The 15,894-nt window shown below is 41.1% G+C and overlaps 1 protein-coding gene across 1 annotated transcript in view; it reads left to right on the forward strand.

Moving 5' to 3' along the window:
• The window catches only part of LOC309556062 (collagen alpha-4(VI) chain-like), a gene marked incomplete at its 5' end in the record, with an annotated part of 225,801 nt that overhangs the window by 143,991 nt on the left and 65,916 nt on the right, over positions 1-15,894 (forward strand). Inside the window, 2 exons of the mRNA XM_082258374.1 lie at positions 5,463-6,134; positions 9,060-9,141. Coding sequence (XP_082114500.1) covers positions 5,463-6,134; positions 9,060-9,141 — 754 coding nt within the window. The remainder of the gene's footprint in view (positions 1-5,462; positions 6,135-9,059; positions 9,142-15,894) is intronic.

The following is a 15,894-nucleotide window of genomic DNA, read 5'->3' on the forward strand; positions in this document are numbered from 1 at the left end:
GCTGTATAAACTATATGTAACCTCAGCTACAGTGCCTTGAAAAAGTATTCATACCCCTTGAAATTTTCCACATTTCGTCATGTTCCAACCAAAAACATAAGTATTTTTAATTGAGATTTTATGTGAAAGACCAACACAAAGTGGCACATAATTGTGAAGTGAAAGGAAATTTAAAAATAAATATCTGAAAACTGTGGCGTGCATTTGTATTTAGCCCCCTTTATTGTGATTCCCCTAACTAAAATCTAGTGGAACCAATTGCCTTTAGAAGTCACCTAAATAAGGTCCACCTGTGTGTAATTTAATCTCATTGATAAATACAGCTGTTCTGTGAAGCCCTCAGAGGTTTATTAAAGAACCTTAGTGAAAAAACAGAATTTTGAAGGCCAAGGAACACACCAGACAGGTCAGAGATAAAGTTGTGGAGAAGTTTAAAGCAGGGTTAGGTTATGAAAAAATATCCCAAGCTTTGAACATTTTGCGGAGCACTGTTCAATCCATTATCTGAAAATGGAAAGAGTATGGTACAACTGCAAACCTACCAAGACATGACCGTCCACCTAAACTGAGGTCATTAATCAGAGAAGCAGACAAAAGGGCCAATGGTAACTCTGGAGGAGCTGCAGAGATCCACAGCTCAGGTGGGAGAATTTGTCCACAGGTCAACTATTAGTTGTGCACTCCACAAATCTGCCCTTTATGGAAGAGGGGCAAGAAGAAAGTAATTGTTGAAAGAAAGCCATAAGAAGTCTTGTTTGCAGTTTGCAAGAAGCTGTGTGGGGGACACAGCAAACATGTGGAAGAAGGTGCTCTGCTCAGATGAGACCAAAATTGAACTTTTTGGCCTAAAAGCAAAATGATATGTGTGGGGGAAAACTAACACTGCACATCACCCTGAGCACACCATCCCTACCGCGAAACATGGTGGTGGCAGCATCATGATGTGGGGATGCTTTTCTTCAACAGGGACAGGGAAGCTGGTCAGACCTGATGTGAAGATGGATGGAGCCAAATACAGGACAATCTTAAAAGAAAACCTGTTAGAGTCTGCAAAAGGCTTGAGACTGGGGGCGAGGTTCACCTTCCAGCAGGACAATGACCCTAAACATACAGCCAGAGTTTCAATGCAATGGTTTAGATTAAAGCATATTCATGTGTTAGAATTTGCCCAGTCAAAGTCCAGACCTAAATCCAATTGAGAATCTGTGGTAAGACTTGAAAATTTCTCTTCTCCATCCAATCTGACAGAGCTTTAGCTGTTAACAGTATCCAATGGGTGTATCTCACAGTAACATATGCAGACTAGGCTGCAATTTAAATGTTTTCCCCTAAATGGGTTTTTATTGAAAAGCGGAATACAACAACAGTATAAAATGGGTGTATCTCACAGTAACATATGCAGACTAGGCTACAATTTAATTTTTTCCCCTAAATGGGTTAATTGAAAAGCAGAATACAACAACAGTATCCAATGGGTGTATCTCACAGTAACATATGCAGACTAGGCTGCAATTTAATTTTTGTCCCCTAAATGGGTTTTTATTGAAAAGCGGAATACAACAACAGTATCCAATGGGTGTATCTCACAGTAACATATGCAGACTAGGCTGCAATTTAATTTTTGTCCCCTAAATGGGTTTTTATTGAAAAGCGGAATACAACAACAGTATCCAATGGGTGTATCTCACAGTAACATATGCAGGCTAGGCTGCAATTAAATTTTTTTTCCCTAAATGGGTTTTTTTTGAAAAGTGGAATAGAAAAACAATATCCAACGGGTGTATCTCACAGTAACGTATGAATGAAAAATGTTTATTTTTCCCTTTAATTGGTGCTTTTTGAATAGCAGATTAGAACTGCAGTGTCTAAACGCTGTATGACAGTGTTACAGTAAAGTATGAATGAAAAACTAGAAAATAATTGTCCCCCTAAATCTGTGCTTTTTGAATAGCAGATTAGAACTGCAGTGTCTAAACGCTGTATGACAGTGTCACAGTAAAGTATGAATGAAAAACTGAAAAATAATTGTTCCCTTAAATTGGTGCTTGTTGAATAGCAGATTAGAACAGCAGTGTCTAAACACTGTATGTCACAGTAAAATATGAAGGGTTTAAATCCAGATTAAGCAGACACATATGCACTGAGCTTGCATTACATGGCCGCTGCACGCCGCACACCTAACAGACTGCTAAAAGTTTTTTTTTTCTCCCTCCTCCTCCTCACTGGGATTAGGTCAGGGCAAAAAGATTGTGCACTGCACCCCCACACAATAAAATCAATGTAGATCGCTGTCTGGTTAAAGAAGATTCTTCCTATTCTTTCCCTGAAAGCAATCTCCAGCCTGCCCCTACAATAATCTCCTATCTCTCCAGCAGCAGGAACCTCTCCCTACAGTAGTTAGAGCAGAGTGACGTGCGGTGATACGTGACTCCAGCTTATATAGAGGCTGGGTCACATGCTGCACTGGCCAATCACAGCCATGCCATTAGTAGGCATGGCTGTGATGGCTTCTAAGGGCACACTAGTTAAACGCTTACTGATTGGCTGCCTTGCAGCTGTTTAAACCGTGCCATTAAAACAGCGCCAAAACATGAAATAAATTACCGAACATCGGGCTGTATCCCGAACATACAGTGAAATGTTCGGGTTTGTGTCCGGGTACCGAACACCCAAAAGTCCGGTACGATCCCGAACAATACAGTCCGGGTTCGCTCAACCCTAGTTGTGAGCAATAAACTTACTTGTATTCATTCTAAAAGTGACTGGCATCCATCTTTTCTACAAATTTCCACACCCATCATTCCTAAGAATCAGCACCCTGTGGTGGAATGTCAGCCCTCCCTGATGCCGGGTGTCAGGGGGTGCTACATAACATAGTTTCAAAGTTGATAAAAAAACACATATCCAAATGCACCTGCAGCTCATCCAGATAATGCAAAACCCTTTAAAATGTGTTGTCCTTTTGTTCCAACAACAAAAAAACAAACAACAAAAAAAACCTCTTACCTGATTCCTAAGGCAATTGGATACTCCCTGGATCAACAATCTACAGTTTTGTTTCCTAAAAATATTAATTACTAGTTAGACTGTATAGTATGAATCAGTGGTGACACTAGGGTTGGTGTCACCCGGTGCAGTAACTCACGGTGTCACCCCAACCCATTTTAATAATATTTTTTTTTGTTTTTTGTTTTTTACTAATGTAACTTGTAAGTCATAGCTCCCATATAACACTAAATGTAATGGCAATAGTGACATTAATAACTAGGAGAATTAAAATGACCTTTAAATTACAATATCATATGAAAATATGGGCTGGGCTTTGGTTGGCCAGCTCCTGACAATAAATAATGTATGAAATATAATGGGACAGCTGTGGTTGGCCAGCTCCTGACAATAAATAATGTATGAGATGTAATGGGACAGCTGTGGCTGGCCAGCTCCTGACAATACATACTGTATGGGATATGAGGGTACAGCTGTGGTTGGGCAGCTCCTTACAATACATACTGTATGAGATATTGTCAGGAGCTGACCAACCACAGCCCAGCCCATCCTATCCCATACAGTATGTATTGTCAGGAGCTAGCCAACCACAGCTGTCCCATCATAATCACATGCAGTATGTATTGTCAGTAGCTGACCAACCACAGCTGTCCCTTCATAATGATGGGACAGCTGTGGTTGGCCAGCTCCTTACAATACATACTGTATGTGATAGAATGGGCTGGGGCTGTGGTTGGCCAGCTGCTGACAATATGTACCATCCTGGTATAAGGATGGGCTGGGCTGTGGTTGGACAGGTGCCCCTAGGTTCTCCTCGGAAACACTGAGTAGAAGGGCAGCCAATGTCTTTACAACACATGTGACACCTGGTAATGCTAGAAATGTAAATATAGACGCAATTCTCAGTTAAATTTCTTATTGCTAACATACATATAAAGACGACATTGCATTTCCTTAGTGCAAATTCATATACAGTACTCTATTCAAAACATATATACAATATTCATACATACATTTGTATTATTCAAAAAAAGTGCAATTACATTTACTCATAAAAAAGTGCCAATGTGGAAAATAGTGCAACTAAACTTAAAGCGGAATTCCGGGCACAAAGTCGATATTTTTTTTTTGTGCCCGTCCGCTTGTTCCCCCTCACCTGAAAAGAAATTGGATAGTTAGGTTTTTTTTTTTTTTATTTACTCACCTTGTCATTGAAGATCGAATATACTCACCTAGTCTTCACTTCCTCCCTCTGTGCCGAGGCTCAGTCGTCTCTTCCGGGCTTGCACTGATTCCTGGGAGCTGAACGTCATCGCTCCCAGGAATCAATGCGACGGCACCGGCCCCGCTCCTCACTTCCGGGCGACGCACCGGAAGTGACGAGAGGGGCCGGTGAAGGCGCATTCTGGGAGAAGAAGACGCCGAAGAAGACGCCGAAGAGGACAGAGCCGGCTTCAGCTGCCCACAAGAGAGATGGAAACGCTGTGGAAGAAATTTTATAAGTTAGTATTTCTTCTAAAAGGTAAGTGCGAACCGGGACAGATCAGAGGCTAGCCATTGTGGAATGTACTAGCCCTGACTGTCCCGGGGGTATGTTTGTTGAAAAATGATTTCTGTGCCCGTAACTCCGCTTTAAGGTGCCCAGACAGATATAAGGTGCTTCTTTTTAATTTGTGCTGTTAAATAGTCCACAACTTCAGTATGTTTATTTATCAGGTGCAGTGCTTGTCTCAGCAATCAGTTTATACACCCTTAGTGTCAGTGTGAATTTGCTATTCTTCCTCCTCTGTGTGCAAGGGCCACTCCCCAGACAGATTCAGGCCAGCAAGGACTCCCTGCATTTTGAGTACAGATGTCCTTCTAGTGGTTCTCTCCCCTGTTTCATCTTTCATGCACTGGGTAGAGAAATATAAAAAATTGCATCCAGACATAAAGGAACATACCCAAAAGAGGAGCTTTTTCCCATCCCTTCCCATCCCTGCAACTAATACACCTGAAAGAGAACCCACTGGCCAGATCATTACGTGAAAATAAAAGAAAAAATGCCTAAAATAGAAATCCAGCCATCATTTATAAGAATTGGTAAGCTAAAATATAACAAATATTTGTTTTTGAGTTTAGTACCACTCTAAAGCTATAACCCTTTCTGACTTTATTCTAAACAAAAAAAAGTTTTGGTTAAAGCTGTACATGATATAAAGAATGCTTTCGTTCAGAAAGACTAGGAATGGGGGAGCAGTGTATTTTTGGACAAACACACTTCTACTTTAAAATAAATCTCTTATAATCTGTCTTACTGTGCCTATGTTATCCTGCCTCATTGTGCAACAAAACTGAAAAATCTCCCAAAATGTATATTTAAATTTAAAATGAGGTCCTCTGCTCTTTATTCCTTTTTACATGAGGTAGTTGGTGATTTCATTATGTATTACAGATCCTGTGTTATTATATTTCAGATAAATGTATACCTGATGAAGAATGTGAACTGGATCCCATACCTCCCACTGAAATAGATATGGACATTGCCTTTATACTGGACAGTTCTCGGAACATCAGGAGTGATGTTTTTTTGCATGCCAAAGACTTTGTTAGCTCAATGCTTGATCATATTAATGTATCATCTCAGCCAAGAGTACAAGGCACTGGAGCTAGAATAGCTCTGGTGCAACAAGCCAATCCTAGCTTTCGGCCTAATCGAAATATAAGCCCTGTCAAGACTGAGTTTGACCTTGTTAGTTACAATGACAGGAATCTGATGAAACGACACATTGAAGAAGTTGTGACACAACTGGAAGGTCCATCTTCACTGGGTTATTCTCTTCAATGGACCATAGAAAATATTTTCAAAAAGGCTCCCAATGCAAGAAAACACAAAGTCATTTTTACAATCATTGGAAGTAAAACAAGTTTCTGGGACAGAGAGAAATTAAAAGAAATATCCAAAAAAGCCAAGTGTGAAAAGTTTACATTGTTTGTCCTGGCTTTTGGAAAGGAAGTAAGCCATAGTGAACTGAATGAACTCTCCAGCCTCCCCCATGACCAGCATGCCCTACATCTGCTTGCAGTTGCGAAACCTGAACTAATATATGCTGAAAGATTCACCCAAGCGTTCATTCATCTTCTCAATAGTAAGTGACAATTTACTATTTAATGCAGGGTTTCTCAACCAGGGTTCCTTCAGAGGTTGTGGGGGGTTTCATAAGCAATGAGCAATTTCTGCCCCTCAGAAGTTTGCACTGACACCATTGATCCTTTTGGCTATCTGTAATGGGGAGTTCTTCCCAATGATCACAAGTATAAGAAGCATTCTTCCAAATGACTATCACACTAATGTATCATGAGTTGTAGATATAGTCATTTTTATCAGGGGTTCCGCGAGACCAGAAAGTGTCCTCTGTGTTGAAAAGGTTGAAAAGGGCTGATTTATTTTATAGACATTTGGGTGTAGACAGAACAATGACAACCTTGGACCATGGGTAAAAGTGACTAATGTGCTGCCTATTCCCTTGTTAGGCAGTGTAAACCTAATCAGTGGCATTACTTTTCTGTTCACCTATGTAGGTTTCCATCTCAGCCCAGCTGTAAATGGCTGGTAATGATGCAAGTATTGAAAGAGTGTGATATGCATTCAGGGTAGAGAAATGGGTTTGCTTTAAACCCCCCTCCCAAGCATATAGTTTCCTTCCCTTGTTCCCTTGTTCTCCTCCCCCACTCCATGTAAAGCCCGGTACTTCCAGGTAAGAGCATGTGCCTTGCACCATATGTAACTTGGCTAATCAGTGCTGTCACATGGGGAGTATATAGCCCTGTTTAACTTATGATTCCAGTGGCTCGTAGCTTACACAGGAATTTTTTTTGTTTCAAGCTGCTAAAATGAATGGTGGGGTAAAGGCTCCTGGGAAGTGCTAAATGAAGGTGAACTTGTTGCTTTGCCCTTTGTGGGCATAGCACAGGTTAATTTTAGGAATACTTGGATAAAAAAGGTTTCACTGTTGAGGGGGTGTTCACCTATGCAGTCTACAAAGTGGCAAGCATTAGAATACAAGGCTTTTATGGTCCCAGGTCAGGAAAGCCAACACTACTTCTTGAATTAAAGTACCATCTTAAATGTATCCTCCTCCTATGTGGTGCTAAGGTGGTTGATCTCGAAATTCAATGATCAGAACTTAAAGAAATGTCTGATTGCCCAGCACTGTTCATCTTTCACTCATTTGCTCCTGATATTACCAGTGAACATAACTGATAACAGATTACAGGTTACAGAAAATAGTTGTCTCGGGTCTTATTTTCAGGTTGTGCCCATCTCATCAAAAGGACCAAACCTGTATCACTGCAAACTGCTGAGTTTAGATGGTCTTACAACCCTCTTCCCAGCACTCTTTTGAGTCTACTGTTAAAAGCAATTTTTTTTTTTTTCTTAAGCCCATAGCGTGTGCAACACACTCAAAAGACTCCACCCGGTGCATAAAAAAGTGCACACACACAAAGTGAGAACACAAAAAAGCACAGGGTGTGCGAAATCGTATGGTCTTCCCTCCGAAGAGGTAGGACCCGAAACCTCGATCCCCCGGGGCACAAGACTCCTGACAGGGATATAAGGTACTTGTGGTCAGTCGGCCGAAACCAAACTGACCCCGTTCTTCAGGGGGACTGGCGAAACAGCCCACCCCAAGTACTAAGTGGAGCTCCCCCGAAGGGAGACCCCATGAGAGAGGGCGAACTAAGCCAAAAGGCCATATCCACCCCCTCCCAAGACTCAAGGCTGGGCCCAAGGACCCACACACTCCAGTCGTGCAAATAAAGAAAAAAAGGTGAAAGTGCAGTGACAAACTCCAAAGAAAAGGACAAACAAACAAAGAGGTGGGGAAAGGGAACTGGGGAAAGTGCAATGGTGCCATGTGAGGAACCAAGGCAGGCCTTCCAGCCGGAATAAAAAATTCCTCTGGTGCAAGCCAAAAGGCCTGTCCCAAGAGGCAGGTGCGAAAAAGGTGTGCATAGTGCAGTGACCAAGGTGCCGAAAAAACTCACAGCGAGCTGCCCCTGACCAGTGAGAAATTAAGGCACCCCTGGGCTGCCACCTTAGGGGCACTTACACTACGGGCTTTTTCTATCTCAGCCCCCGGCCAGACCGAGTGTAGCCTATCCCCACCAGCAGACATCAGAACCTGGACAGCTTAGAGAGAGCTTACCTACAACTGGGGACAGGCCCACAAGCAAGCCAGATCAAAACCCAGGAGAGAAAGCCCTCCCCTCGCCATCCTGTTCCTCAGCCCATTACATCCAGGAGCAGTTCCACCGGGCTCACCCTCCAGACCGGCTTTCCTGCTCCCTTCAAACTGGTTAGGACAGTTCAACCCATTCAAATCAGAAGGCGGCGGGCCCCACATGCTTTCCCAGATGACCTACTCCCCATACCTCAATACTCTGAGCGCTCCGGGTTTCGGTCATACTGGTACTAACTAAGGCCCATACCAACTGATAAGAACAGATACTACACTTGATCTTAGCCAAAAGGCCGAGAAGCGAAGCAATAAAAATGTTAAAAGCAATACCTTAACATCTTCCTCTAAGTTTTTTTTTTTACATTTGGGAGGCAATTCAGACGCTTAATAAACCACTGAAGTTGATTGGCCAGAACACTCATTGCTAATTTCATTGCTCTGTATTAAGCAGGAATTCTATTTCTGGCTTTGGTGCCATACATGATAATAACCTAATAGAAAGCTTACTTATCAATCTAGCAGCTTATATAGCCTGAAAAGAATAAGCATAGATATACAGTATGCCAATGTGGCAATTGAGAATGAATGGCTCTTTTATACAAGCAAAATTGCTGGTATTCTTCACTCGTTTTAATAGGACTGTGTGGACCTGAGGAGGTTGAGTTGCTGCACACTTTGCTGTCAGCTCTGATAACAGATGAGTAATGGTATGCCCTGGCTCTTGCTGTGTTATGTGGTTTACTGACCCCTAAAATGTAATCTGCTTGTTGTTTTTTTGACTTTCTATCTATTTGCCATTTATTTAGCTGACCTAATTTTTCTTTTCTTTAGATGAAATTAACTCTTATCCAGGATCAGCTTTTCAAGCAATATGTGAAGGACGCGGAGATTCATTAATCTCTGTTACAGAAAGGTAAGCTGGGACGCTATATACTGTACCTTTTCAATATATTTGGTTTCCTTAAAGAAAATATTCAAATAGTATGCAAATACTATTGCATGAAAATATGTGAGTGAAACACTGCTTTGGATTAGGCTTTAGAATAAAAGCCTCTTCAAACGGATTTTGCATACTGTAAGATTTTCTGCTACTTTGTTCATCTGAGATGAGACCACAAGAGATGAGGATAAGTGAGGAAGAAATCCTTGCAATTGTAAGGCACTTGGGGCTTTGTGATATAAGTACAGAGCAGTATATTAGTATGTGCACGGCACTCCTGACACTGCGTGAACCAAACTTTCTATGATATAACAAAACATGTACAGTATGAGTTGTTAATGTGATTATAAATACCAATGTGTTATGTGCATATCTGCTTTAAAATTAAGTATAAGAATAAAAATGTATTTAAATAGATTTGAATATGAATTTGGCAAAGTGATTATAAATACCAATGTGATATTTCTATGGGTTTGCGAAACACAAGCAAACTTTTCATACTACATTTACAACTTGCATTGGCAGAGCAAGGCGGGTCTGCTGTGCCAGATCATGTACTAGGTATGTGATCCGGCACTTTCCGGTAGTGGGCAGGCATGCGCTCTACCAGCGACCCAGCTGTGCTGTGATTTAACACAGCAGATGCCGATCAGCGGGTGCCAGCCAATGGATGACCGCCAGCACCCACCGATTGTCTAGCAGACACACAAGACAGAGCTCTGCCTATCTAAAAAAGGCAAAGCTCAATATTGTCAGCGTGGAAGTAATGGGTTTTCTTACCCTGCAAAGCAGGGAATACAATCAATTATTTCCCTTAGTAAAAGCACCACATATAGTACCCAAAACACTGGCTAGGCACACATTTAACCCTTTGATTGCCCTAGATGTTTAACCCCTTCCCAGCCAGGGTCATTATTACAGTGACAGTGCATGTATTTAGCAATGGTCACTGTATTAGTGTCACTGGTTCCCAAAAAGTATAAGTTAGTGTCAGATTGTCCGCTGCAATATCACAGTCCTGCTATAAGTTTCTGATCACTGCCATTACTAGTAAATAAATAAAATAAAAATTCTAGTATATGTCCCATAGTTTGTAGATGCTATAACTTTTTTGTGCAAACCGATCAATATACGCTTATTGGCCTTTTTTTATTTAACAAAAATATGTAGCAGAATACATATTGGCCTACATTTTTTGAAGAAATTACCTTTTTTTGATTTATGTATTGGATATGTTTTATAGCAGAAAATGAAAAATATTGTTTATTTTTCTCAAAATTGTCGGCCTTTTTTGTACATAGTACAAAAAAAAATACTACAGAGGTGATCAAATAGCATAAAAAAGCACTATTTGTGGGGAAAAAATGAACATAAATTTAATTTATGTACAGCGTTGCATGACCACGTAATTGTCAGTTAAAATAACGCAGTGTGGTATCGCAAAAAATGGCCTGGTCATGAAGGGGGATAAATCTCCCGGGGGTCAAGTGGATAATTAGGCATTTTCTGAACATTTGATATATAAATCTATATTTCAACATTCATATACCAGGATGTGTTAGGGGTTGATCAGCCAGGATCAATCTATAATATTAGCTTTTATCTGTTCAGAAAAGAAATAGGCTCTTGTTTGTATTATTTATGTTAATTGGCTTTGATTCTCTTTGAATATTATAAGCTGAGCAATACTTCTGGCTGTTTTGTAGTGTATATTGGCTATTAGTACTTCATATCAATTTCCTTAAACTCAATAAATACATGGGTATAACATTTTAAATCACAAATATTTTTTTCAAATGGATCTTTAAAGAGGAAGTAAACTCTTCCTGTTTTGTTTTTTTTTTTCGTTTTTTTCCTGCAAAATAAATGCATAATGTGCTAGTATGCATCACATACTAGCACATTATGTGACAGTTACCTGCAAACAAAGCCCGCGTTGTCCCTGCTGGTGACGCATCCGTCTTTGCCCGTCTTCCTTCCGGGTCTGCAGATTCCGGCTGTATTACTAGCAAGAGCCGCTTGACATCACTCCCGCCCATGCGCGCGGGAGCCGCCGGACACGGCACAGGGCTTTGAAGAAATGGCACTGGTGACCGTTTCTTCAGAGCACATGCGCCGTTGACATCATCGGCTGCATGCAATGTAAATCTCTCCTAAACTGTGCAAGTTTAGGAGATATTAACCGTACCTATAGGTAAGGCTTATTAAAGGCTTACCTATAGGTAAAAGTTCTCAAGGTGGGTTTACAACCACTTTAATTTAGAAACCAATCTTTTTATTTTAAGCTATACTTTTGGGCAAAAAATTGTTATTTAAATATATTCCGTAATGACTTTGAAGAATAAAAACACTTTAAAAATGCCTTTGCCAACCCAAATATTGCCATTTCAGAGGGGCCCAGCAGGTCCACCCACTACAGGCTACATGTACAAAACTAAAGGCTGCAGATATAAGACCAGTCACCCTGCACAAGGAGAACGTGCATTTTGAAATTGACACAAGCCCTAAAATTATGAAAGATAGAATCTGACTGGTTAATATGGATTACACAAACAGGTTTCTCCCCTTCAGGATTGGTCAAACAAACCTGTGGCGAATCAAACCTACTGTTGTAAACATTATTAGGCTCCATGTACACGGGACGTTGTAAATGGCCGTTTAGGAGCAGTTGGGCGTTTTTTTCAGCAGCCCCTTAACCCACCTACATGTTATCTTATCTGTCCATGTACACAGGGTCGTTTACAGTCATTTGCAGGCAGTTGAGTTCAGGGACGTTTTTTGGAAAGCAATTATTTGCGTTCGAACGTGTGTTTCCCGGCGTTTCAAACGCGATGACCCGCGTTTAGCGCTCGTGTTTTTCCATTTTAAAGGAAATGATTTTTTTGACCTCTAGGAACGTTTCTAAATGCAAACGCCCGCAAATGCCCGCTAAACGTGGGTGCAAACACGACCTAACGGACGTTTTAAACGTCCTAAAAATTCCAGCATTCAAAGGGACTTTTAACAACGTCCCATGTACATGGAGCCTTATGGCATCTTTGCAGTAAGCTTTGCATGTGCTAGGTGACACCACAACAGGGTTTGTTGATAATCTTAACCACTTTACCACCGGAGGATTTTGCTGTCTTACGTCCAGGCCACTTTTTGCGATTCGGCGCTGTGCGACTTTAACTGACAATTGCGCGGTTGTGCGACGCCGTACCCAAACAAAATTTACATCCTTTTTTTCCCATAAACAGAGCTTTCTTTTGGTGGTATTTGATCACCTGTGCCCTTTTTACTTTTTGCGCTATAAACAAAAAAAGAGCGTTTATTTTGAAAAAATAACAATATTTTTAAAAAATTTTTATATGAAATTCCCCCCCAAAAAATGTAAAAATCAAATTTTTTAAAAATTTTTGGCCAATTTGTTTTCTGCTACCTATGTTTGGTAAAAAAAATCACGATAAGCGTATTTTGATTGGTTTGCGCAAAAGTTATTGGGTTTACTATATACGGGAAAGATTTTTGGTGTTTTTCTTTTTAACGCGTAATGGCGGCGATCTGCGATTTTTTTTGCGGGACTTTGACATTGCGGCGGACAGATCGGACCCTTGACTGACATTTTTGACACTTTTGGGGGTACCAGTGACATTACTACAGTAATCAGTGCTATAAATATGCACTGTTACTGTAAAAATGACACTGGCAGTGAAGGGGTTAATTTTATTGGAAAGGGAGGGGTTAATGTATGCCTGGTGCTTACTGACGTGTGGGGGGGGAGGCGACTATGTGACAGAAGGACAGATCGGATGTTCAGCTATGCTGAACACTCCGATCTGTCAGTCCCTGTCACTTAGGAGATCCGCCCGCTCTGTTTACACAGGCGGGCGGATCTCCTCACTCGATTCCCCGACGATCGGGGAAGAGCGGCGGCGATCGCCGCTGCTCCTCCCCTGGCCCGACTCCCGCTGTGACTGAAAACAGCGGGAGCGCGCCTCCGGCGGTGCGCGAGTGCCGCCTACAGGGGGAGGAGTCCAGCGACGTAGGTCTAACGAGTCACATTGCTGCAGTAGCAGTTGCAGTAATGTCTGCGTTTAAGGATGTGTCTGAAACCATGTTTGTTTTATTCAATTTTTAAACAGACAGCATGTTTTCTGTGCTCTGATAGTCTCCAGTTACCAGAGACAACACACATTAAGGCACTACTATGTGTTGTGTTTGGTGTGCTGTACTAAAAAAATAAAAGTGATGTTTCTTATTAAAAGTTGAAGAGAAAATGCGGGGGCATTTATAACGACATAGATTAAATAATTTGTGCCAGAACTGTGTTTGGAACAAAGTCCCGCAAAGTACAAAGAAAACTTTAAGGTGCTGCAAATCATTTAATATTGTAGGTATCAACAAAGCAGCTACTATTCTTGGCTGATTCAAACAAAGTGCAAGATGTCCACAGTTTATGGGCCTCACAGATGGGCAAAATTAGATGCAGACAAAACCTCCAAAAAGAAATGTGATCTATAGATATGATAGATAAGTCACGCACAGGGCAATAAAGAAGAGTTAAAGTTTTGTTATTTAAGCACTCTGATCAATGCAGTGATGGGTCTCCAGGTTGTCTGCACCTAAAACAAATGCAGTTGATATTGTGTGCAAAATATTGTAAATGCACAGTCTTCTGGGGCCAATAGTTCTGATATTCTTAATAAGTACAAGAATGTCTTTCACGGACTAGGATCATTTCCTGGGAAATACAAATGCCACGTGAATGGAAAAACTAGCCCCTAAGTCCCACTAACATTGAAAGAAGGAAAAAGAAAAATAGGAAAACAGGGAAGTGCCGTTAAGCAATTTAATATATAAGTTAGATCAAATCAAGAAAGGTTACACTCACATGTGTCCACCACAGAAAGTGCTTTGTACAATGCCTCATCATCAAAGAAGGATGACCATTCACACCATGGCAAGTGGTGCAGATTTAATGGGCAACGCAAGGTTGGATCCTCTCTGCGTAAGTTGACAGGGTCAGGAAAGCAGATATCACTCCCGCGCTCAGGGCTAAGCTCCACTCCCAAGTGTCCCATCTGCTTTCCCCAGCCTATCAGCACATACAGAGGAGATCCAGCCTTGAGTTGCTCTTTACCCTGCACCAGTGGCAATGATGTGAGCGGTCATCCTCCCTTGATGATAATGCATTGACAAAATGATTTCTGTGGTGGATACATGTGAGTGTAACCTTTGTTAATTTGATTTTATTAAATTATTAAAGTGTTTAACCAGTGTTTAACAAGAGCGTGCATTTTCCTGTTTGCTTTTTTTTCACCCAGTGCATCCCCTTGGCATGATTAGTCCAGGGACAGCTGCAGAAAATAATGTTCTGATACAAGATGTGGGACTTATTATACCTGCTGGTGGTCTTCTTGATTCAAAAGGCACATAGCGCAGATATTGTTAAATGTTTTGTCATTGATACTTTGAAAGAATAAAAAAAAAATTACATTTCAAAGTTGATGGCTCATTTAATGGGCATATTCAATGGTCATTTTAGAAACCCATACACCTGTAAGCTACCAATTTTCTGGGACCTCAGAGACCTCTGAGGCTGTAAAACAGAAGCACAATGAAACGATTACACTGAAAGACGGAACTCAAATGTACTAGATGGCAAGTAAAGATATTTGCAGAAAAAAAAAATACAGATAACACAGTTCCATACTAACATTTAACACAATAAAACAGAGATGCCACTTTATTTCTCTATCTAATGGCATTTGGTCTAAAGGGGAAGCTACCAAAAGGACAGTAGATAAAAAAAAAAATATATATATGTAAAAAGAGTAGACATTTATGTGGATAAGAGTTTGGAAGCACTTTTGAACTCTTATTTTGAACCCATTTTTAAAAAACTTGAAAGAGACGGGAACATTTAAAAAAAATGCAAATTAAAAACAAGTCAGGTACTGCGGTCACATTTTGTAATTAGAAGGCCTAAAGCAAGCAGCATTCCAATAAACTACACTGCTCAACAAAAATTAAAGGAACACTTTGTTTAAAAGAGTATAGCATCAAGTCAGTTAAACTCCTGGGATGTTGATCAGGGCAGTTAAGTAGCAGAGGGGGGTTGTTAATCAGTTTCAGCTGCTTTGGTGTTAATTAAATTAACAACAGGTGCACTAGATGGGCAACAATGAGACGACCTCCAAAACAGGAATGGTTTTACAGGTGGAGGCCACTGACATTTTTTTCCCTACTGATCTTTTCTGACTGTTTTTCACTTGTTTTGCATTTGGCTAGGGTCAGTGTCCCTACTAGTAGCATGAGGTGATACTGGACCCTATAGAGGTTGCACAGGTAGTTCAACTCCTCCAGGATGGCACATCAATAAGTTTAATTGCCAGAAGGTTTGTTGTGTCTCCCTGCACAGTCTCAAGAGCATGGAGGAGATTCCAAGAGACAGGCAGTTACTCTAGGAGAGCTGAACAAGGCCATAGAAGGTCCTTAATCCATCAGCAGCATCGGTCTGCTCTTTTATGCAAGGAGAAACAGGATGAGCACTGTCTCCAACCAAACAATCAGAAACAGACTACATGAGGGTGGCCTGAGTGCCCGACATCCTTTAGTGGGCCATGTGCTCACTGCCCAGCACCGTAAAACTTGATTGGCATTTGTCATTGAACACCAGAATTGGCAGATCCGCCACTGGCACCCTGTGCACATTTATACAGGTGAGAGCAGGTTCACCCCGAG

The sequence above is a fragment of the Pelophylax lessonae genome (genome assembly GCF_965119305.1).
Source record: "Pelophylax lessonae genome assembly, chromosome: 5".
Lineage (NCBI taxonomy): Eukaryota > Metazoa > Chordata > Amphibia > Anura > Ranidae > Pelophylax > Pelophylax lessonae.